General features: G+C 35.8%; 1 protein-coding gene across 2 annotated transcripts in view; it reads right to left on the reverse strand.

The window, feature by feature from the left end:
• SMG1 (SMG1 nonsense mediated mRNA decay associated PI3K related kinase) overlaps positions 1-22,353 on the reverse strand; it is a 66,643-nt gene that overhangs the window by 31,149 nt on the left and 13,141 nt on the right. For both annotated transcript variants that reach the window (XM_061994366.1, XM_061994365.1), the window contains 23 exons: positions 22,163-22,318; positions 19,060-19,196; positions 16,768-16,826; positions 15,826-16,039; positions 14,899-15,024; positions 14,732-14,804; positions 13,967-14,064; positions 12,174-12,347; positions 11,106-11,330; positions 10,046-10,147; positions 9,335-9,604; positions 8,657-8,787; positions 7,750-7,911; positions 7,152-7,270; positions 6,335-6,422; positions 6,145-6,246; positions 5,536-5,676; positions 5,011-5,210; positions 4,534-4,730; positions 3,694-3,861; positions 2,734-2,888; positions 1,533-1,678; positions 689-890 (listed from right to left, as the gene is read on the reverse strand). In XM_061994366.1, the coding sequence (XP_061850350.1) occupies positions 689-890; positions 1,533-1,678; positions 2,734-2,888; positions 3,694-3,861; positions 4,534-4,730; positions 5,011-5,210; positions 5,536-5,676; positions 6,145-6,246; positions 6,335-6,422; positions 7,152-7,270; positions 7,750-7,911; positions 8,657-8,787; positions 9,335-9,604; positions 10,046-10,147; positions 11,106-11,330; positions 12,174-12,347; positions 13,967-14,064; positions 14,732-14,804; positions 14,899-15,024; positions 15,826-16,039; positions 16,768-16,826; positions 19,060-19,196; positions 22,163-22,318 (3,445 nt within the window). The remainder of the gene's footprint in view (positions 1-688; positions 891-1,532; positions 1,679-2,733; positions 2,889-3,693; positions 3,862-4,533; positions 4,731-5,010; positions 5,211-5,535; positions 5,677-6,144; positions 6,247-6,334; positions 6,423-7,151; positions 7,271-7,749; positions 7,912-8,656; positions 8,788-9,334; positions 9,605-10,045; positions 10,148-11,105; positions 11,331-12,173; positions 12,348-13,966; positions 14,065-14,731; positions 14,805-14,898; positions 15,025-15,825; positions 16,040-16,767; positions 16,827-19,059; positions 19,197-22,162; positions 22,319-22,353) is intronic.

Below are 22,353 nucleotides of genomic sequence, written 5' to 3' on the forward strand. Positions count from 1 at the left end.
AGTCCTTTCTGTGAGAGAAGTAGTCACCTTCCCAGACCTATAAGACTTTATTTCAAAGCTTTCTTTTATGCTTTTATTTTCAAGTGAAGAAATTTCAGTCAAGAGGATTTTATGATGTTCACCACAATAGTAACCAAGCCGTCAAATGAAACAGAAAGGACCCTTAAACCTTGAAGGACTATTTCTATGTCACAAATACCAAAGGTTGGAAAACAAAATAAACAAACTACAATTCCAAATTACATTTTAAGAAAACAAAATGAAAAAAAAATGATTTAAGCAGCCAAGATCACCTCCTTAAGATACTTTTCACATTAGATTAATAAAGTATTTTAAGAACTGTACCCGACAGGTGTTTTATATTTGACTTAAGTTGTGCAAGAAGGAGATGTCTTCTGTCAATAGAAAGAATGAATTTGATCTCTTTTACTCTCAACAAAAAGATGTTTTTCTTGAATACTAAGAAACTTTAGCAGTCAAAGTCACAGTAACTCTTTAGAATGATATTACCTCTTATTTGCATGGTTGGTAAATATCATGACCAAGTTTCCCCCTCCCAGGAACACGACTTTCTTCTTGTCATACCTCTATTTAAATGACATCCAGTTTCTAAAACCATAAAAACTTTACTATTTCAGTTCTAAAATACAAAACTCTAAGGTACATTGGAAGTTAACTACATCCTTACTTTATGTAATTAAAATCTGCTTTCAGAGTGATTGAGGTATTACTATTGCTTTTCTTCAAGTCATGGACCATATTTTGCCACTCCTGAACAGCAGACCAGTCAGCAATGGATATGTAACATTCACATGCTTTGTTACCCAAGTAGTTTATAACTTCAGGTGAAGAGTCACTTGGCTTAGTCAGAACAGTTTTTCTAGCTTCTCCTGTGAAACAAAAAATTAGTAGATATATACTTGAATATATATTTATGCTTCTATATTTTTAAGTAGCAATTCTATCACTCAAATGTAATTTTTCTGTCTTTTGTCAAGAACAATACATTAAAAAATAAAATAATTATATAACATTTACAGTATTGTTCTTCCACTAGAAACTTTTCAAAGGAGGTTTTGGAAAAATTCAGACCATATCTGTACAGATGCATCAAAAAAGGAAAACCAAACTAAAATGAGGAAAAAAAGAAAGTCTCTTTTGAAAGATGAAATTGAATACTGCAATAAAGTCTCAGTAGTTAAACTGAGTCACTAGTGAATTTATGATACAATTAGATCATACATACTAAGCATCTTAAGTTACAATGATCTAAACCAATTCAAATTAAATTAGTAATTTACAAAATATTTCACCCATTATCTTTAGTTTCACTTAGCTAGACCTCAGTACTGCAAACCCTCATATCTGCACATAATATTCGTTTCAATAACATAACTATAGCTAGAAACAGGTTTTCAGATGTAAGAATTAGACATCATCATTACTATGGCTACACCACCAAATGTCATAATTCTATGTATATACAGGTAAAAAATTGCATTTCTCTTAAAAAGAAAACAATAAATACTGACCATTCAAGGAATGCTTTGGGCTGGCATTATTCACACTGTTTGAATTTGCCAACTTCAGAACAGTTTTGTCAAAGCCTGTTATGCAGCAATCCACTCCTGTCATGGAGCACAGGTGCTCCTGGTATTCCACAGTTGCCTTTTCAAACCTTAAATGGTTTAAGATTTTAGTCAGCATTTTACAGAATCAGTTTTCTTTTTGGTAACTAGACTATATTTTAAACATTCCCACAAATACTCAAAAAGCTCAGGTGTTACCTTCAGCGAAAGAATGGAATTAACAGAGAATACAAGTTTACCAGCTGAATTTCCAGGTTACAGTATAGCATAAAAGCTTTTGCATTCAGGTTTTAATGCCAACTTCACACCAAGAGCAGACTGAAGGAGATAAACAAGTTTTGTATTTGATTGTCACACTATTTACCTGAATGAATAAAGATGAACATTGATAAACGACTTATTTAATAGACGACTGTGAAGCTGGGTCTAGGGCAACAGCTCACAGTTTAAACTTCACATTTCTAAAACTTGTCAAAACTGCACATTATTTTAATGAATCATATAAAAATGGGAAAAATAGATATAAAAGCTCATTTGTTTTGTTTGTGGATTTTTACATGGGGGTAAATAATGGAAGGTGTCCCTTTTTCATTTCATACAGATGAATAGATGCATTCCTTTAAGGAGATGAAAACACCAAAATGAATGCATACCCACTTATTTGAACATTGACCCATTTATTTGTATCTGCAGCCAAAGATTCTACTTCAATAGACGTAGAAGACACTTTCAAAGCTGAACTAAAACTGCAAAGCATCTCCCTCAGAGTCCCTCTCTTGGCAATCTGTGGCAGGTAATGAGATCACACCATTGGTCAGAAACTTCAGAAGATATTTAAATAAATAATATGTTGCAATGGAAAACTAAATACCATATGAAATTAGTCCTGTTGTGTACAAAAAAATGAAAAAAATTTCTTAGGAGCACCATTTCTTTTAAAATCCTTGTAATTTAGTTAAAACTAAAAGGTAAAATACATAACAATTGTGGGTGTTTTAGGTATCTCTGAAAGACACAATGACTTGAATTGACACAGAAATTAGAAATTGGTAGCCTTGACTCATGCCACAATTTTAAAAGATTCAGAACTATGCATAAGGAGAAAACACCCAAGTTTGTAACATTGTTATCTGAGAACACTTACCGCCCTTCTGCTTGCTGAGCTACAGAATTGATCCAGGAAAGACTCTTCCCAACAACAGCAGAAGACCAGACGGCAATACCCTGAATAGCTTCAGGACAATGAAGCTCACATAACGCTTCTACCAGCATCATAATTGTCACTTCCAACTCATTTCCCTAAAATCAAACCAAAAGCTTAATTTACCATTTAAAATAAGAGCTATATTTGTGGTTAAATACTGGGAAATCGTAAAGCATTACTTCATTATATGCATCTGCAAGTGAAATGCTCTGTCTATCCATCCATGATGCTGCTTTTGGAAAAGCAGTGGAGCTAAGGGAAGAGAGTATGCTGTGAATCCACAGCCTGAATACAGTCTACAACTGTGTTAATTTGAGATTCATAAGATAAGAGGAAGCAATAAATATTTTATTTGATATAGTTAAGCAAATCAAGTAATGTACTGAAGAAACTATTCAACCTAAGAAATTTTAACCACTTGATCCACTCATCCCACCCCTACACTTACCTGCTAGTTACATATAGACAAAGGATATCACATATAGAGAAAGGACACTCTCAGGATACATCCCCCTCCTGCTGACATCCAGAGCTAAGCAAAGATACTCCACCAGCATAAACTTGGGAAAGCCTCAACTACTACAACAGAAGTTTCATAAAGCTTAAGCAGAACCTTATGCTTAAGAAGAAACTGTTTCATTCAAACTGCAAACCAACTATAGCATTCATTTGGGTATAGTATGACCAGTGTACAGTACACATCCTAATCTTCAACCTACAGTATCACTTAACCAGAAAAGTCTGTCAATACAGAAGCATGACTTTAAAATGTAGCTTCAAACAAGAAAATCTCCTTACAGACCAGTTGGTTCAATAACTACCAATTGTCTTAGCCTAGTTATTTTAGAACATCACGTGAACTTTTTTGCAGTACTCTACAGACTTGGAAAAGAATAGTACCTGAGAGATACTATTATTAGTTTTCATTTCTGTGAGTAAATCAAATCCATGCCTGACTGTCACAGCAGGCTGGCCAGCCAGCAATCCAACTCTCATGATTGAAAGTCTAATCCGCGTCAGCCAATCTTGGCATGTCTGACGATTGGTATAAAAGAATGTCCTGATAACCTTTAAAGAGAGAAAAAGAGAAGTTTTACCATACTCTTCTTCTGTATGAATCAAAACAGGTTACATCAAGTACTTAAAATGGACAACACTCAAAGGCAGAACAGATTTCTTTTCTCCAGTTGAGATTTCAATTAAGGGATGAAGAAATAGGTAAAACTCTGCATCTTTATTAATGCAGATGGTCTGAAATGACACATAGCACACAACTGGCCAGGCAGGCTGGCAAGCTAAAAATCTTGAAATGAGCTGACAATAAGTTATGTATTACTGTCACATCAAAGAAGATTAACTAAACAGCTTATCTCAACAGTGAAGAATGTTTGGCAGTTAAAGCTACATAAAAGGGTATGTTGTCTATAAATAATTATTATATTCCTCACAAAACAATTTAAAGCCTCAAATAATTGTGATAAAAGTAACAGAACTGCTGTTATCTACAAATAAGTGATTGGCTTGATTTGTACCACCATACAAGCTGGTACTTCAGAAATAAATCCTGTTTTCACATGTTCTCTAGGAATAAGCCACAGTCAAAGCCAGATCAATTATGAGTCTCAAATTTCATTTGAGAAGTTCTTCTGGAGCTCCACATTTAAGACCTGAACAACCCTGCAAGCATTGTTCATTTAACAGACTGATTCAAGTAAAAGCGATACTCTAAGACAGACAAACCTTGGGTGGAGAGGTAAGGGCATTGGCACATCCTTCATAAGCATTGTACATCAATTTTTCCAAGTTCTCCAGATACTGCAGGAGGAGAACAAGCCTAAGCTGGTTGCTACTGTGTCCTTCATCATTGTCTGCAGTAGTCCATTGGCTAACATCTTGGTCAGGGTTTAACGTATGGGCTGCAAGACTCCTAATAATACCTACACATTTTACCAAAACACAGAAAATAAGTTAACACACAGTAGTTTATTGAAATGTATCAAGGTATAGCAATGCTAAAGCAAAATCTCTCAAAAGTTCATAGTAATTATGCAGTTGCTCTTCTGCCATAGCATGTTTCTGACACAAAGGAATGCAAAAATGTATCATCACTGAAAAATAAAGCCATCATGCTCCTTGCCTTGGGCATGAAGTTCATAGTTGCACCATCACACCAAAAACACCCCACAAAAAAAATAAAGTATAATTTTTTTACATTACCTTCAATTGTTTGAAACGTATCTTGGGCTCTACCCAGAGGAGTTCGTAACTTTGAAAGAACAGTAAACTGAGCTGCTTCCCAAACAGCCCATTGCCAGAGAACAGCATCAGTCTTCAACAGATTACGAGGGATGGTTGGTTGATCTCTTTTATCTAATCTTTGACAGCTATAGAATAATCTTTCTAACCAATTATCCTTCCTGAAAGAAAACATCAGGATGTTAACACAAGTTCACATGCTAACAAGTTTATACTGCGTACACTTCAGCTCCCTATTGCTCTCAAACCAAACCTCTTGTAGGATTATTTCTAAATGGCAATGGGCATGGGCAAATTTGCCAAAAGGTGTATATCTGTAGATATTTATAAATACCTAAACAGAAGTGTAAAAAAACCAATTTGAAGTAATTTGTAAAGATAATTATGATTTTTAAACTAAACATAGCTTGGAATTGTTTACTACAAATATATGTGGAATTTTTAGAACTATAACCATCCATGGATTTCAGTTTCAGAAGTTCTTACCCGGTTCGGTGAGAGTTCCCATATAAAATAAAACTAATGACATCAGAGAAATCCTGTGGGTGGAATGTATTACTTGGAGCTTTGCTCATATGACTTCTTATAGCCAAAGAAATTTCTTGTATTTCAGTGTGGGTACGGTTACTGGAGGAAGAGAGGGTGAAAAAACAACTCATGCTATAACGTACTTGAGAAAGTCAAAAAACGTTGGGGGAAAAAAGTTACAGCACCCCTCCCCCCACCTTCCCATATATATGCCTGCAATGACTGGAAAGAAGTATACTATTTGGTATTAAAACAAAGTACTTTAAGAGTTCAAGTCTTTGAGAAAAACTACAGGGCATGAAATTGCTGAAGCTCTGGATAACATGAATCTATAAGTATTCATTCCTATTTGCTGAAAGAAGTGCTCCACAGCTTATCAAATTTGTTAATTACTTTGTGTACTACCTATTGTTCTCAAACCTATAATAAAGCAGAAGAGATAGCTAGACACTTCATGCTTTTTGGTTTCTAATTAAGAACTGTATGATGACATTCAACTGGCATTACTTTTCAGATGTCATTGAAGAAAATAAACCATTCTCTCTATTGGTTAATTGAACAACTTACCTCAACACAACATCTAAAGGAATTGACTTGAGAAGTTTTCCAAAAGCCTGTCTCACACGAGCACTGCTATGTACTAGTTGAACACGACACACATCAACACACCTGCAACACCCAAAAGGGAAAAAAAAATGTGAAAATATTTCCATTCACAGCATTCATTCAAATACTACACAGAAGTCCACACAACTACCTTTGTAAAAGGTCATCTGGGAGGGAGGAAGACAGGGCATGGAGGCTACTACATGCTTGAAGGCAAATGTTCACATCTTCCAGCAGGGCTAAATTAAAGAGTTAAAGAAAAAAAGTTATTTTTTTGCTAGAATTAGATAATTTATGCATTGCTGCCACATTGCACTGTGGTAGAACATCTGAAGATGTTTTTACAGCATAGCTGGTAGAAGACGACACAGGCTTTAAGCATTACTTTTCATTTCATTTACTGGTTTTACTGCAAGTAAATGCTTAGTAGCAAAAAGTTACTTGTGCTACATGTTACATAGAAGCCTCTTCTGATGGCTGACATTAATCCTTCTGTGGTCTCAATACATTGACATGATACACAGTATTTCAACAGGAAGAAAAACTAAGGTAAAGTTCATAAACTTGCCCTTGGAAACTTACTGCTCTTGGTACTATTATGCTTAGACTAAAAGCATTTGTTCCCATATTTCTGTTTCCAGGTTTTGAAATTCAAAAATCACATTAAGGAACAGTTCAACCGCTTTTGATAAAATAAACCACCTTACAAGACTTGGCATATCACTGACATTCTTGGTCAATCAATTTCACAATTACAAGTTATTATTTTCAGGAAATTGTTTGTATAACTAATAGGTATAGAAAGAGAGTGCAATAGGAAGATTTTGTGCAATACAAACCAGAAGCAGCCCTAGAAGTAAATGAACAAAGTCTGGTTACAGCCATCAGTAGTATGTGACAAAGTCACTTAAGCACTTAGTTATGCCAAGTAAGAAACAGTTAATAAGTAAAACTATGCAATATCTTACTGTTTGCTAGAAGTCCTTTACAAAACTTATGAAAAGATGGGAGAGAAAATAACGGTGCATATGTTTCTGATTTTTTCATCAGAACAGCCACTTCCAAAGCCCATGTCATAAGTAGTTTCCTTCAAAAAACAAAAGTATATGTCACTCTATATAGTTACACAATGATATCTTCCAATATAACTTTAACTACTTCAAGTTACAGATGAGTACACCATAATTCCTTTGAGTTTTAAACAAAAGCTTCATAACTTTAAAAATACCTCTTAAGCTTTCACAGTATTTTGATAACACAAGATCGTATTATTTTAAAGGGTACTTTCAGCGAGTAAAAACATGGTTTTTTTTTCCAGTGAAGTCTGATAGCTCTGCATTTACTGTGTAAGTCTTATGATGGTTCCCATCTTTCTAGTTTTCACTCACAAAAACGAGCAGCTACTTTTCCTACAGGTACTTCATTATTAACGTTTCAAAAAACCCAAATACTTGATTGGTTAAATTCACATCAAGTTTTATAGATGAAAGTTATGCTGGTTTTTTAATTAAGGCATTCTCCTGGAAACAAAAAAAGTCTCCCAATAATAAACAAAATGCTAGTTACCTGGTATCTTGAGAAAGGTTATCCTTCTTAAGCAGTAGCCCCAAAAGATTTAGTATGATTGAGAAATGTTTTTTTGTTGCTGTGGTGACAGTACTTATAACTGCTCCATCAAACAGAGAGGGAGAGGAAGAACTGAGGCTACTGGATATGAAATGGTCATGCCTGAAAAGGCAAGGAAAAATCATAAAAATACAAAACCACCCCAAGACTAGGAATACTTCCTTAAAGAACACAAGAAGAGGGAAAAATCAACAACAAAAGAATCCCAAAAAACCCATTAAACAAGAGAAAAAACCAACCCCAAACCCAGCAGCAAAAGTTAATGTATACCCACATAATTACTACATTATGTCAAAACCCACAAATTTTGATCTCTGCCCCAAAAGAAGAAAGCTGCAATTTTACATTAGTCCACCCAGTGCAGTAAACTGGGATCAACTGTGGCTGCTACCAAACATCTAGTGAAAAAAAAAAATCACCCAAACCAAGAAATGTACAGTTAAACTACCACATTCCCTTACTTTGACAACATGTTGTAATAAGAACAACCAAAATGTGTTTAAATCTGTTGTTTACATTTTATTACCTCTCCTAGATCTCACAGTAAGCAAAATAGTAAATAATCTTTCCTTATTTACTTTCAGTACATCTCTCCCTCAGTTACTTCTATTCAAACACAAGACTTCTAATCTGCCTTTGAATAACATGCCAAATTTCAAGCCAGGATATGCTTTCTTGGCTGAGACAGAGACTCCCTGCAATTAATGAAAGTAAAAACTGATTATGAATGTTTGAGCAAAAGCTTAATTGTAATAGCCTATTTAAATTCATCCCTCTAACAATATAATCCCTTCAGATCAGTCTACTGAAGCGGTCTTAAAAGTATTGATAAAATACTGATTCATACCTGGAACAATGAGAATATAACGTATAGAGTACTGCATACTGGACAGCAGGAAAGTGAACTGCTATGTCATCATGAACAATCATCAGATTTTTACTCAGTAGTGCAAACACAGTTGGTGAAAGGGCCCACATCTATAAAATGAGTGCAACGTAAGGAAAGAAACATAATAAACAGGATCTATTTTTAAGTGTAGTTCTCATACCATTATTGTCTTTTGCTTTTTCCCAAGGGAAATAATTTAACTCTATTATTTTCTGACCTTAATTGGAACTTCTCTCACTTTTTAAACAACCTTGCAAAAGCAGTTTACATTTTTCTTTGGAAAGATCTGCAACAAGTGTTTGCACATGGCTGACATGCTACTAGAGGACACATTAAATCTGTCTTGATTTTCCAGAATAATTACTATGACAATCTTAGACTTGATCTATGAATAACCCTGATAAGATGTTCCTCCCTAGAAACTGCTTTCCATTATGTACCAATTCTAGAGACACAACCCACTCATTCTGTTTCCTTGAAGTTTAAATATTGGAATATCTTCTATAACATAAGTTAGGAAACAATTATGATCATGTTAATGATGCATGCGTACTACCTAGAACATACTATAGTGTATTTCACTAGCTAAAAAATTGGTTATTGCACAAACTTTATAATCTGTAGAGTTTCACTCACCCCAATCAATGAGTTTTTAGCATTTCCAATGGTACTTAGAGCACTGATGTCAAATATAACAACAAACTTTGCATTATCCACATTGAGTATATGCTTCTTGAAAGAGTCATGCTGGATTTCAGAACAGGCCTTAGGAAGATGTAAACTATAGAGAAGACTGTTTAGAGCACAGGTCATTTCTCCTAGAATTAACCTGTAAGCAGTCTCCAAAACAGGAATGTTCTTCAGGCTCAATACAGCTTGGTATACAGCATGGGCTGCTGCAACAACCTTGGAAATATAATTACAGTAATAATTGATTAGCATGAAAGCATAAAAACGTATTCATCATCTCTATAGAATTTACAATCATGCTTCTTTATCTATGAATAGATTAGCCTGATATACAATGCCTATGTTCAGCTTTCTGTAATTAAGTACTACTTCCTTACAGAATCTATTAATTAATTTCTGGATCACCCACATAACACATTGGGTAGGAAAGCCACATTAGCTACGAACTTCTGTTTGGTATGACAGCCAGCTTACTAATTTGTTAACAAATCAAGTGCCAAAACTAAGAACTGGCTACATCCACACTTTCAAAAGTTTCACAGATATATAGTTAGATGAAGTATATTTAAAATTAACAAAGTTTTACAGCTTAATAAATATATTCTAAGATATGCATGAAGGCTTTGGAGCACACTTGTAAAAGTCAGTTACTCTTACCTCTTTCTCCTTATGATAACGAAGAACAAGTAGTTTAGACTCTGGTATAAATAACTTCTCTACAAATGATGATGGTAGTTTTGTATTTATTTGTTCAACAATCTGGGGAAAAAAAATGCAAAATGACAAAATTTAAGTATTTCATATATGTTTATTATAATACATTATCATCATTAAAATACTGCCTTGCTAGACTCTATGCACTAAATGCAGAAAATCAGAGAACGGTGGGGGTTGGAAGGGATCTTCAGAGATCATCTAGTCCAACGCCCTGCAGAAGCAGGTCAACCTAGATCAGGTCACACAGGAACGTGTCCAGGCGGGTCTTGAAGACCTCCAAGAAAGGAGCCTCCACAGGCACCCTGGGCAGCCTGTGCCGGTGCTCCCTTACCTGAACAATGAAACAATTCTTTCTTATGTTTAAATAGAACTTTGTGTTTCAGCTTCATCCCATTACCCCTTGTCCTGTTACTAGATACCATCGAAAAAAGGGATGTCCCAACCTCCTGACACCAATGCAACTATTTTTGTATTTGCTTTGCTAAACAATTATCTGAATGTGAATTTTCAAGCTTTAACAGCACAGCTGAGAAAGCTGAATGATTCACTTATATCGATGTGGGTTTGAGTTTGTGGTCTACACATGAAGAGATATGTTTCTGAAGACCTGATTTCCCAGGTCATGGCACAAGTAGATAAATAGAACATATTAAGCACTAAGAATCTGAGATTCATCAGGTGGTGTTACCAGCTGCAGAGGCCTCGTAATGGCACTGTCCAACAGTCAAGCCAGACAGAGAGAAAAGAAAAGAAGCAACCAACGAACCACACAAACCCTCAGGCTAAAACAAAATCCCACTTTAGCAACAAGTCAAACACATAAACAAGCTGTCAGCATGAGGTTTCAGAGAACACAAGCATTTAGAAGAAGAATTACTTGCTTGTGATCAGGAACAAAACAGTTCTAAATATTTATCTAACACACACACCGAAAAGTAAGGTTGTATTGGAAAATAGTATTTCCTAATAAAAAACTGTGGTAATGATAATATATACAAACCAGTGTCAATAGATTCAGGACCGAAATGATATAATCAGTGCCACAAGTCTGACAATTTTCCATCTGATCTAATCCGTAAGTGATGACCATGTCACAGTGTATGGTCATACTTGGATCTAAGCTGCCAAGTAGAACACCAACACACTCATTGGCAGCTGTAAGTACAGCTTCAGAAAAGAATACTTGGTTTGCTGCAGTCACACATCTCATTACTCTGTACAGAACCTGGAAAATTATAAACAGATCTAAATTAAAAACTTTTATTAACCAGAGACAAGCACTGAATACTTTTTAATTACGTTCACATCCATTTGATATCCTGTCCCATCACATACTCTGCAGCTTGGTAAATTCTGTCAGTAGATTATTCTGACTAATTCACATCATGGCATTATACTTCAGAAGGGTAGGAAAACCCAAACCTTCAATTGCCTGGTTTCCTACTTGGCAAAAGGCCCATAAAGATTTAGAAAACCTAAATGCCTTATTAGGAATTCTCTTCAGTTCCAACTGATGTCAGTAGAACTTCTAGCACAAAAGACAGGAGAGTTTGCCTCTTTTGAGCTTTGTCACAAGAATCCTCTGCAGGTTAAGACACAAGTTACATAACTGTCTTGACTTTAATTGGGAAATCCATACACTAATTTAAGCAAGAAGTTTTGTCCCTCAGAATTCTGCTAGGGTATAAATTCCAGTTGTGCAGCTCATGAGGGAACAACAGATTTTGACTGCAGGTATTTGTACATTTAAAAAAAAAAGATCATTTACAACTTCTACAGTTTCTGTTTCAAAAGTATAGCAGCTACTTAGAATATTTTTTCTGTATACACCACCCTATAGTATGCTATAGACTATATATATATAGTGTCTACAAATATACAATTTCTATCTTAATATTCTGTAAAAGTCTTACAGCACATTCTTCAAGAAAATACATTTGTTCAAAGCTGAGCGAATGCATATTCATGTAATTCACAAAATCTAAATAAACTCAGCAAATAACATCATTCTATGGTGATAAATCATGTCAGGAACAAAGAAAAACAAAGAGAAAACCTGAATTCTTACATCAGTTACATATGCTTCTGTAATTGGTGGTCCCCTGATGGGGCTGAAGCGTTCCCCAATACTCCTCACCACAGTACTGAAAACCCGAAGAAGCGCAGCCAGTTTAGGTAGTGATACTGAAGGAGGAGGAATATCTTCATCTACTGATTCCCCAGAAGCCACATGACTGAGGTCCTACAGCACAGAAGTTTTTATAGATCAGAACACACCATTAACAGTTATAATACATGCATAGAAGACCAAAATACAACACTGAAAATACTCCATCTACCTATTATCCAGACATTTTATAGATACTACTAAATTACAGGTATGTTTATCCAATATCTCTAACTTCATATACATATGAAGATGGGATATAGGCACACAATGACAATGAGCAAGACAGAGCACTAATGAGATGCTGATCATTAGTATAGCCACTGAAACAGACTTTATCTTGTACACTAAAATGGAGGCTTATGATGTTCCAGGCTTCTGGAACATGACCATCCCTGTTGCTGCGCTATTAACCCACTTTTCTGCACACTTTTACCACTCTCCCAAACAATTCTCATCCACTAAGTGGAGTCAGGATGTTCAAGTGGCCATTCCCACTGCACTGTTCACATACAGCTACCTTGATCTAGAGACCATGAGTTTACTACCAGGCTATTTCATGCCAGTTGGCATCAGTTCCTACGAACTTTCCCAGAAATGCTGATCTCATTAGTGTAGATATAGCCTTGGACTACCCCACTGGGAGATAAACACACACTAGCTGGAACCACATCCCTCCATGACTTAATGAATGTTACCTTTAAACTCTTCTGTGACTAAGAATACACACATTGTTCAGTCCAGCAGACAAGCTGATCAGCAGTGACTTACTACACTGACTGAGCACTTGCAACCGTGTGCCTACAGTCACAGCAGCACAGGTTTCTGTGGGCTTGACACTACCAAAGGTGTCTGTTAATCCTAACTCAAAGCTGTACCACCAGAAGTCTTGGTGTACATCCAAGTATACTAATTAAAATCAAATTATTTATTCTCCTTTAAGTGAAACAGATTATGCTGGAAGTACAGCTTCACCTACAGGATCTGCATGTTGACATATATAATATAGCACAATCTAGTTATAAGCATATATACATGAGCACATATACCTTACAAGACAACACTCCCCACCTTCCCCAACCAAGTCTTTCTTTAATGACAGGATTATATAAACTCTACATCCTGTTAACTAAGCAAAGGTTACAAAATCAAAACAAAGAATGTTAAATGAATATACTTTAGTTTTCTATCAGTCCCTACTGCATTATCTCCTGCACAATATAAATGCTATTTGATGTTTTATAAAATAAGACAGATATACCATTAATCTATAGAAGCATTAAGAATCTCTCCCAGTAGTCACTACTTCTGAAAAACTCTGAAGTCAGGCAATTAGAGAATATTCCAAGGAAAATGCCAATAAGAGAAAATATTATGAAATGTCTTCACTGCAGCTTTTTTTAAATGTAGGCATTCCTGTTAGGTTAATTGTTTTCTTTTTATTATAACATGATATTTCAAAATAACAATAGTTGAAAGGCTAGCTATGATACTACTTAAGTAGTTCATGAGGACTCGTGTAGAACTGTTACTGTACACACTTGAAGTATACTCTGTCATTTGATCCTTTTTTCCCCAGGAAAACCATATCATTTTATTTTCTACAAAGGTAATACATCCATAAGAATCATAGCTGTAAATTTATTAAGACATTCACAAGAATTAATTCTGGCATATATCAGAGTCTTATTTACCTCAGCATAAGCTTCCATGTCTTCCAAAAACTGCCCCAAGAGTGTGGTAGAAAAAGTAAGATCAGCCACCCAGAAGGGCTCCAAGCTCTGCAGCCATCCTGTGTAAAAATACCAAGGCAATTAAAATAGAGAACAAGGTAACATATAAAAATTACATCTTATTTGCAGGCTGCGGAAGTAAAAGTTGCTAAGTTAGGAGGTGGTCATCTGCATTTAAATTTTAATATGTTCTTTTTAAAGTAAATGTAAATTGTAGGTCCGTCTTTTGTCCTGTTGACAAATTCATTTTAAGGTTCAAGTCCTACCCCACAGCAGTTAAACACGAAGGACAGAATCTAGGACTATGACACAGGACAGATAACAGACTTGCTGCAACTAATTCCAAAACACCTGCTATAGCTATAGGAAGAAGTTTGTCAATTTCTTAAATGGCAGTACAGTATCTTTACCACAGATTTGTACAGGAGAAAGGATTTATTCCTCAGAGAATAAATTAAGATCTATAAACTTAATAAAATGTGTTTAAAAGTTACACAAAACATTGATGGAGTCTCAATAAAGCATCCCAGTTTTCCAGATAAGAGGATAAAATGGCAAATACAAATTAACTCAAAAATTAGGGGAAAAAAAGTCTCTTGTTACGTAGTCAGAAATTCGAGTTGGTTTTATGTCAACTTCCATGTCAGTAGGACCAGATTTGTGTAAATAAGCCTACAGCATCTGCAAGCCAGAGTAGGCTACATTAGTGACTGTGGCCAAACTTACCAGACACCTGTTGCGTCAGCGAAGGTTTCTGAGTGTGATCTATATGCCACCCAACCAGTATGTCTACTGTGTCCTGGAAAGCAAATTTGAAAAAAGGTTGGTTAGCCAATATGCTTCATCAATATTTCTATGTGAGAAAGAAAATACAAATAAGAAAGTAACCTTACCCTAAAATTGGTGCTGAAAATGTGTGGGTAGCATCGGGACACCAAAAGGATACACTTGACACATTTACACAGTAATTCTGGGGTATCCACATTTTCTAGAATGGACTGCAGGCTGGTCATTACAAGCTAAAAAGTGAAGCAAAGCCACTAAGACATTTTACTTCATTAAAACAACATCTGAAAAAGTTATGGTATTTGACACAGATTTATTCTGTGTTGAATACTTTTTAGCAAACTACTTTGATTCAAACAGCAGAAATCTCTCAATACTCTTTCTGCAAGAAGGAAAATGTCACATATATTGCATTAAATCATCATTTCAAGTGGACATTTGCTTGAAATATGGCAGACTCAGGTTCAAGGCTTGGGGATACTGTTTTATTTAATTCTTCAGTCACTGGACAACTAAGTTCTTGTTTCTCCTGACGAATTTTTTTGCCTCCTAAAAGCAAATATTAAACTGGAGCACACACCTGGATGTAGTTTTCAACACCCAAAATAACAGATTGTAAAACTTCAACCAGTGGACAAGATTTGTCTGCACACATCCTACTCCCTCTTAGATCTAATTACGATTTGACTTAGAAATTTTAAATAGAAGGCAGCACAGACCAATCAACAGGCTGGGTTTTGTATACTGTTCAACTTGTTCTTTTTTTGGTCTCAACAAGATTCTTCCTCGGAGATCTCCGATATATACTAAAAAGTCAAAATGCACATCATGCTACAAAGACTTGACATTCCTTCATTATGCAATCACAATCACTAAAATAATCCCATTCAGTCAGAAGGTTCACTCCCAGCTGTAATTATATTTACTTATGTCAACATAGCAGTATTTATTGCTCATTCTAGTTTTAAAAGTTGATGATTCATGCATTGTGCTGAAAAAACCATGAACAATCACATTTTAACTTGTAGTCCTACCTGCATTAAAGATGAAAAGGCTTTCTTTTCTCCTACAGTCTCTAGTGCTTTGTAGGTTGCACACAAATAAAGAAGTTTAACTTCGTCTTTTGTGGATGAGCTGAATTTGCTAAAAATCCATTTAAAGATCTTCTCAGCCTCGTAGCTCAAAGAAGCACAAAGAAGGCCAAGACAGCAAGCTCCTTCCTGTCTCAGTTCTTGAAGCAATTTGCTACTATATTTACAGGGAGAAAAAAAAATGTGAAACCTCCAAATGAGAACAGAAGCAGCCATGAACAAATGAAACCATTTCTAAAGCAGAAAAATATATGCATAAATAAAGCTGCTTCTCTGCTACCTAATGGCAGCAATGTGGAAGCTGAAACAAAAGTTAATTATCTCTACAATTCTATGAAATATTATTTCTGTGGAATAAATCACCTTGAATATAAGTGTGCAATAAATAGACTTTTCTATTTGCAACACTATCTGAAGAAGAAAATACTTAACATACAGTTGACTTTGGGTAATAACACAAACCTAAAGACCAAAAAGCCCCCACACACACCTGAGCTCCCTCTTAATTGGATGCAAATGAATCAGATCAAGTTGTAAAAAACAGTGCTATTTGCAACTTAGACAATCACAGCAGCATACTACTACACCCAGGTGACTGAACAAGGCTGAGGCAGACTTCATACTACCTCTACAAGTCACACTTGGGCATTCAAATTCTGTGTGAAATGTACTCCAGACAGTCTACCAGTATTGTTGATATGCCTAAGAGTCTTAACTCTTCCCCAGTTCCGTCTTGTTATTGCAATGTCACATCTATGCAAAGTTAGTGGGTCAACTTTCAACCTTTCTCCCTTCTATTCCATTTCTATTGTGAAATACAAACCTAATGCTCTAATTTATTCTTCCCCTTCAAAGTCCTCAAATTACTCAGTTTTTCCAGCTTACCTTTCATTGAGCACATCATGAATGGCAGTCAGGATATTATCCAGTTGTTTAACTAGTACCTATAACACAGACACACAAAAGGCACAAGTATAATAATCTCACAATAACTTCTGCCAACTAGGTCTTATTTACACCCACATTAAAAACCATCACTGCCAGTTGTTTGCTAACAGAATGCTATTATGCTTTCCATGGCCACTGCAGATTAGTATGAACTATATTAAGCAATACTGCAATATTACCCTACATGTTACATTTCACATTTATTTACAGTAGCCACAAAAAAACCCCCACACTGGCTGCTTGCAGTCAAGGTTTGTTCTAAGTTTAGTTCCTGTTGGTAACATTACAAATGTTAAGACACATCATACAGCTCATTAGTGTGTCTACTGAAAAGCTAGTCTCCTACACAAATCAATTGTATCAGCAGAATATTTAGTTGATCACATTGCATCAATAGAAGTATTAAAATTTCTCCTTAGGCAGAACTGACTTTCAGAGAAATGGAGTACTGTTCAAGGGATTGAAACACTATTGATGAACCAGTGTTTCTCCGTAAGCATAACCAGAAATACTTGTTTTCCTAATATGCACTAAAAAAACACATTACTGAGTTCAGTTGCAAAATAATACATAGTTGGAACTGTGCAAGATAAAGTTTGCTTGACAAGGTATTAAAAGTTTTGTTCTCTTCAGAAAGACACTAACCCTTAACAGAGTGGATGTTAATCTAATTTTTGTTGTTTAGTTTGAGCAACATCCCTCTTGATCTGGGGTGGGGAAGGCCCAGAGAGAAAGAGGTCCACAAGCTTGGCCTCTCAGAACACACATTTTAAAAGTGGTATCTGCAAGAAGGCTACAAAAGACAAGAGAAAGCATCTGTACAATGTAGAAGCTGATGACCAATGTCATCACATGACAAAGCCACTGCGCAGTGACTTGTACTATTTTACTTTGTTGAACATACATTTCAACATTACAATGTAAAGAACACTGTTAAACTACACTCAGTGTCAAGAACTGCAGGAACTATTGCTAGGTTAAACAGTGTCTATTATCAAGTTTTAGGCTTATCATTGTAGGTATCACTTGATATTTGATCTTGTTCTCATTATAAGATGGGAAAAGTATAAAGAAAAGTTTCTCAGTGACAAACTCCCAACATTCTGACTGCTAGTAAGTATAAAGTTTGCTACTTCTGTTAGATATTAGAATGGTAGTTCCAATATATTTTAAGATATCAATAAACATAAATTAAATGCAGTTACCAAGAAAAGAGGAAAAAAGATTTAGAATAATGGAAGTAATTTTTTAAAACCCCACAGAATAATTGTGGACAGCATTTACTCCCCAACTCCTTGTACTAACAATGGTTTAGTTTCAGAGGAAAGCTGAAGTACAAGCCATGTTTGTCCATGGTCTGCTTATATAACAGAAAAGTTTCAACATTTCTGTCATGCCTTTTGGAAACGAGCAGAATTACCACTTGGTAATTAACATATGAGAGAATGAATCAACTTCTTACACAAATGGACAGACACATAGTCCCCAACTGAAATATCACAGAATTCCCTGTAAATGAGTGGCAGGGTACAAAGTCATCGCTTCCTGCTTTTTCAATACCGGGAGAACTCCAAAGCTCTCAAAAACAGTGGGGATGATTTGTCAGATAAAATACTCTTAATACTTCAAAGTAATACTAAAAACAGAACTCACTATGAGAACTTCCTTCACAACCTCAAATTCTTTAGAAACACTTAAGGGTATTAGAGAGTTCAACAACCCATTAAAAAATCCAAAGGCATAATGAAAACAGACTCACTTTGTTCTCTTCCTATAAAGGGCATACACAAAGGTGTTTAGCTACAAAGCTGAGTAACTCTTGAGATCAACTGTTCACAAGACTGTATAAATATCTGCATATTTTTAATTTAAAATATAGAAACAATTCTTAAACAACATATTTTCCTTCCTTTTTCTTCTATTTCTTTGCACAATGATCCAGAGGATATTGCTAAGACCAGTTGAAAACCCCACACATAAGCCATGTTTATTCCTACAGCTCATGCATTCAGTTTGCTTTAAGGCAACACGTCAGAAGTAATCAAGCAATGAAAAAAGTCCTGAATGCCAGAAAAAGCACAGGCAATCCAGAAACACTTTCCTTCGTTGTCAAAGGCAATCCCTCGTATATGAGATTCCTCGCAGACATCTCGATATTCAGGTTCATAAAAATACAGGTTTACTAAATAAGAAATACTCCAGTGCTATGGAAAAGTAAAATTTACTAACCAGCTTGTTTTCTGGTTGCTGAATGAATTCTTTCAGTTGCTTTACAGTAGCCAGTCTTCGGTCTCTGTCGTCTTCCCGAGTAATCCTCCGAAGAAGATTTGACAGTCGAGACTCGTCAGAATAAGACAACGATCGCTCTGAAAAAGGCAATGATTTCTTTTTTCTGCAACAGTCAACCAGTAATACCTGTTTTGTCCAAAATGTGTATTTGTACACTCAGCAAGTCATAATAGTAATTTGAGAAAAAAAAGTAAAGCAATTAGACCTTGATTCATTTTAAATTAAATGTCTAATTTAGCTACCAAAATCTTTCATTTCTTCCAGTGGATAGCCCAGTACCTGGGTAGAACTCACCCAGAACTAGGTAGAACTGTTTTACTTCTACATAAAAATCTGGATTTAGTTCCATTATACATAGATGGAATTAAAAAAAGGGTATGGTAAGATTAAATCAACTTTCTGACTGAATATATAAAGATTTCCTCTACCACTTTGCACGCAAAGAGAGATTATGAGTAGTCCTCTGACAGTTAGCAGGGTTCTTAGAAAAAAAAAAAATAGATCTACCTTTCCTCTAGGATGAGCAAAAGTACATGGCATGCAGATGTGCAATGGTTCCAAATTTAAGGTAATGATAATACATGAGAATTAGCATCTAAGAAAGACTTTAAGTTGATACCAGCAAAAGTCATAACTTGGTTTACCTGATTTAGGTACCAATTATAATGAACCCAAATATGTTTCACTATTAGACTGTCTACATATGAAGCCTCTCAAACCAGCAATTTGAATCTGTCCTTGAATGATTCAGTGCATTGGCCATCCCATATGACAGTCCTTTACAAGACAACAGATGTGCCTCAGGAGAAAGAAAAATCTATTCCACAATCAGCTGCACTTTATCAACACTAATCTGGAACAGAAACACGTAACATCTCTTCTGTCACCCCCAGTTTGACTGATCTCTCCCACTCAGTAAACACATGGGAAACTACACAGGCATTAGATAGTGCTCTTGAAGGGCAAACCACAAAGGAGTAGTTTGGAAAACATCAAAAATTATTTTTACTAAATAATCCTTTACAAAGACATTCTACAGCTCAGCAAGATCCCTAGAACAGTCCTCATTCCAGTCCCTAAAAATGCCAGTTGACTCTTCAGTGTCAGATGAAAAGTCAACAGTAAATACAAGCCTTGAGTTAATTAAATCAGCAACTTGTAACTTTAGTGTTGTCTTCTCTGCATTCTTTTTGTTTGTAAGTCTCTTTATTGAAAACTGTAATTTACTTTGAAATATCTTTGTGCATTTCTACATTAAAAAAAAATCCTAAAACTAGAATGGTATAAATAAAACTACCACCACCAAGGTTACTGGTATGAGACATACATTTAACGGCTGCTAGAACAAGACGTACTGTTCAAAATTCTATACTAGAAGCAGCTTTGTTTTTATTTGGTTAATATCTGATGAACATTGGCATTATTCCCTAAGGGAGTGTTAGATATCTGTCAAGCCATAATCATAACCTAAAAATAAAAAAGAATAAACTATCCAAGAGCATGACAGAATCCACACTAACCAAAGCACTAGTCGATGAACATCTGTATGACTTCCACTGTGAAAAATCAGCAAGGTCTCAGTCACAAGCTAACTTACTCACAGAAGGTAATTATTTCAAAACTTGCCCAATGCACACACTCACAAACAAAAAATACCACAGACTTTGAAAACTAAGCTCCCGTTGCAAAATAATCCCACTGTACTCTGAAGATATGAAAAATCAAAATGACTTGCCACAACAATTGCTAAGCCCATTTAAACACTCTTGAAATCTGACATCTAGACAGATGCATAGTCATCTGAAATTATAGTTCCTCATATTTAAAGGACTAAAGATGTGCTCACATACCTAGGAGAACAGTCTGAATTTTCTGCCAGCACTAATTAACAGCAAATTCATGCTGAAGCCCACTACAAGTAGTAGTATTTACAGAGTTCTCTATTAGTCAATTATCTATTTCCTCTATGTCAACATAATTTAAGACACTAAAAGGACTGAGTACTTTTTATACTAGGATACTGGAATGAGACTATGAAGTGTTGGTTTAACCCATTCCAAACACCAGGCTTTTGCAACAGTCATGTTACCACTTGCATCTCTGTTCTTCCACTAGCAGAGCACACTGAACACTCATCTTTCACACCTTTTAGCTCCTCTAACAAAAATCCCCGAGGTGAAACAATGTGTCTTCATATGCTTGTAACGTGTCTGGCATAAAGCAGTCAGTTTTTGTCAGTGGATCAACTACCACTTAAACTAATTGATGCGAGAAATGATTAGTCATAAGAAAGTTTCTATTTTCACTCTGACATCTTTGGAATAACTTACTTTAACAAAAACTATGATTTAAACCCAAATGGGGGTGGGAAAATAACACCTTCTCAAAAAAAACACATGCCTAGCATTCTTGCACTCCATTGCAACTCCAGATTTCCTCTCACTGGATTTCCCAAGACCATGCCCACATTCTTATGATGCCTCCAACTCCTCCCTGCCCCTGCCACTGACAACAGTCAGCTGCGCAAGAGGGAGCATGAATTGTGGCTGCTTCACGAGTACACATCTACTGACTAATCAGTTGGGATGATGTAATGACTAGTTGACCTGCAGGCCAGTGCACACAAATAACGGTTGAGCTCACCGTTGCAAGTTTTCCTGCACTAGGGACTCATTAATTGAGAACTTTTTAAGCAGGTATCAATTTCTGACAAACCTAAGAGCAAATTCTCCTTCTTGGAGCCCTTGGTCTCTGCCAAATTTGGCTAACCTAAATAAACAGTTCAAAAGCTATTTAAAAGGAAATTGAATGACTGATAGCATAAGCCACATAGTTGAGAGACCTGTCTAACCTACAGAGGATGTCTCAGTGCAAGGAACAGTAAATACAAGCTGACGGTTTCCATCAACATCATCTAATCATGTATCACTAAACACGAAATCCATATGGATTGCCTAATGGTACTGAACTTCTCTTCATACTCTAAACACAAGAGATGTTGCCAAAGAGATCCTCTTTTCTTGAAGATCTGTGTTACCCTTACCCTGTGATTTCCTCATGTCTTTTGTGGCTAAAGCACGATTCCCATGCGGAACACTGGTAAAATCAGGATTGGTCACATTGTTAACTCTCAGCTCTTGCCCCAACGACTTCCGACCATAAGTATTTTCCCCAGATCCTCCATTGACACTGTAGCCACCTATGGAAAAATCAACATGAGATTAAAACAGGTTG

The sequence above is a fragment of the Colius striatus genome, chromosome 3 (genome assembly GCF_028858725.1).
Source record: "Colius striatus isolate bColStr4 chromosome 3, bColStr4.1.hap1, whole genome shotgun sequence".
Taxonomy (NCBI): domain Eukaryota; kingdom Metazoa; phylum Chordata; class Aves; order Coliiformes; family Coliidae; genus Colius; species Colius striatus.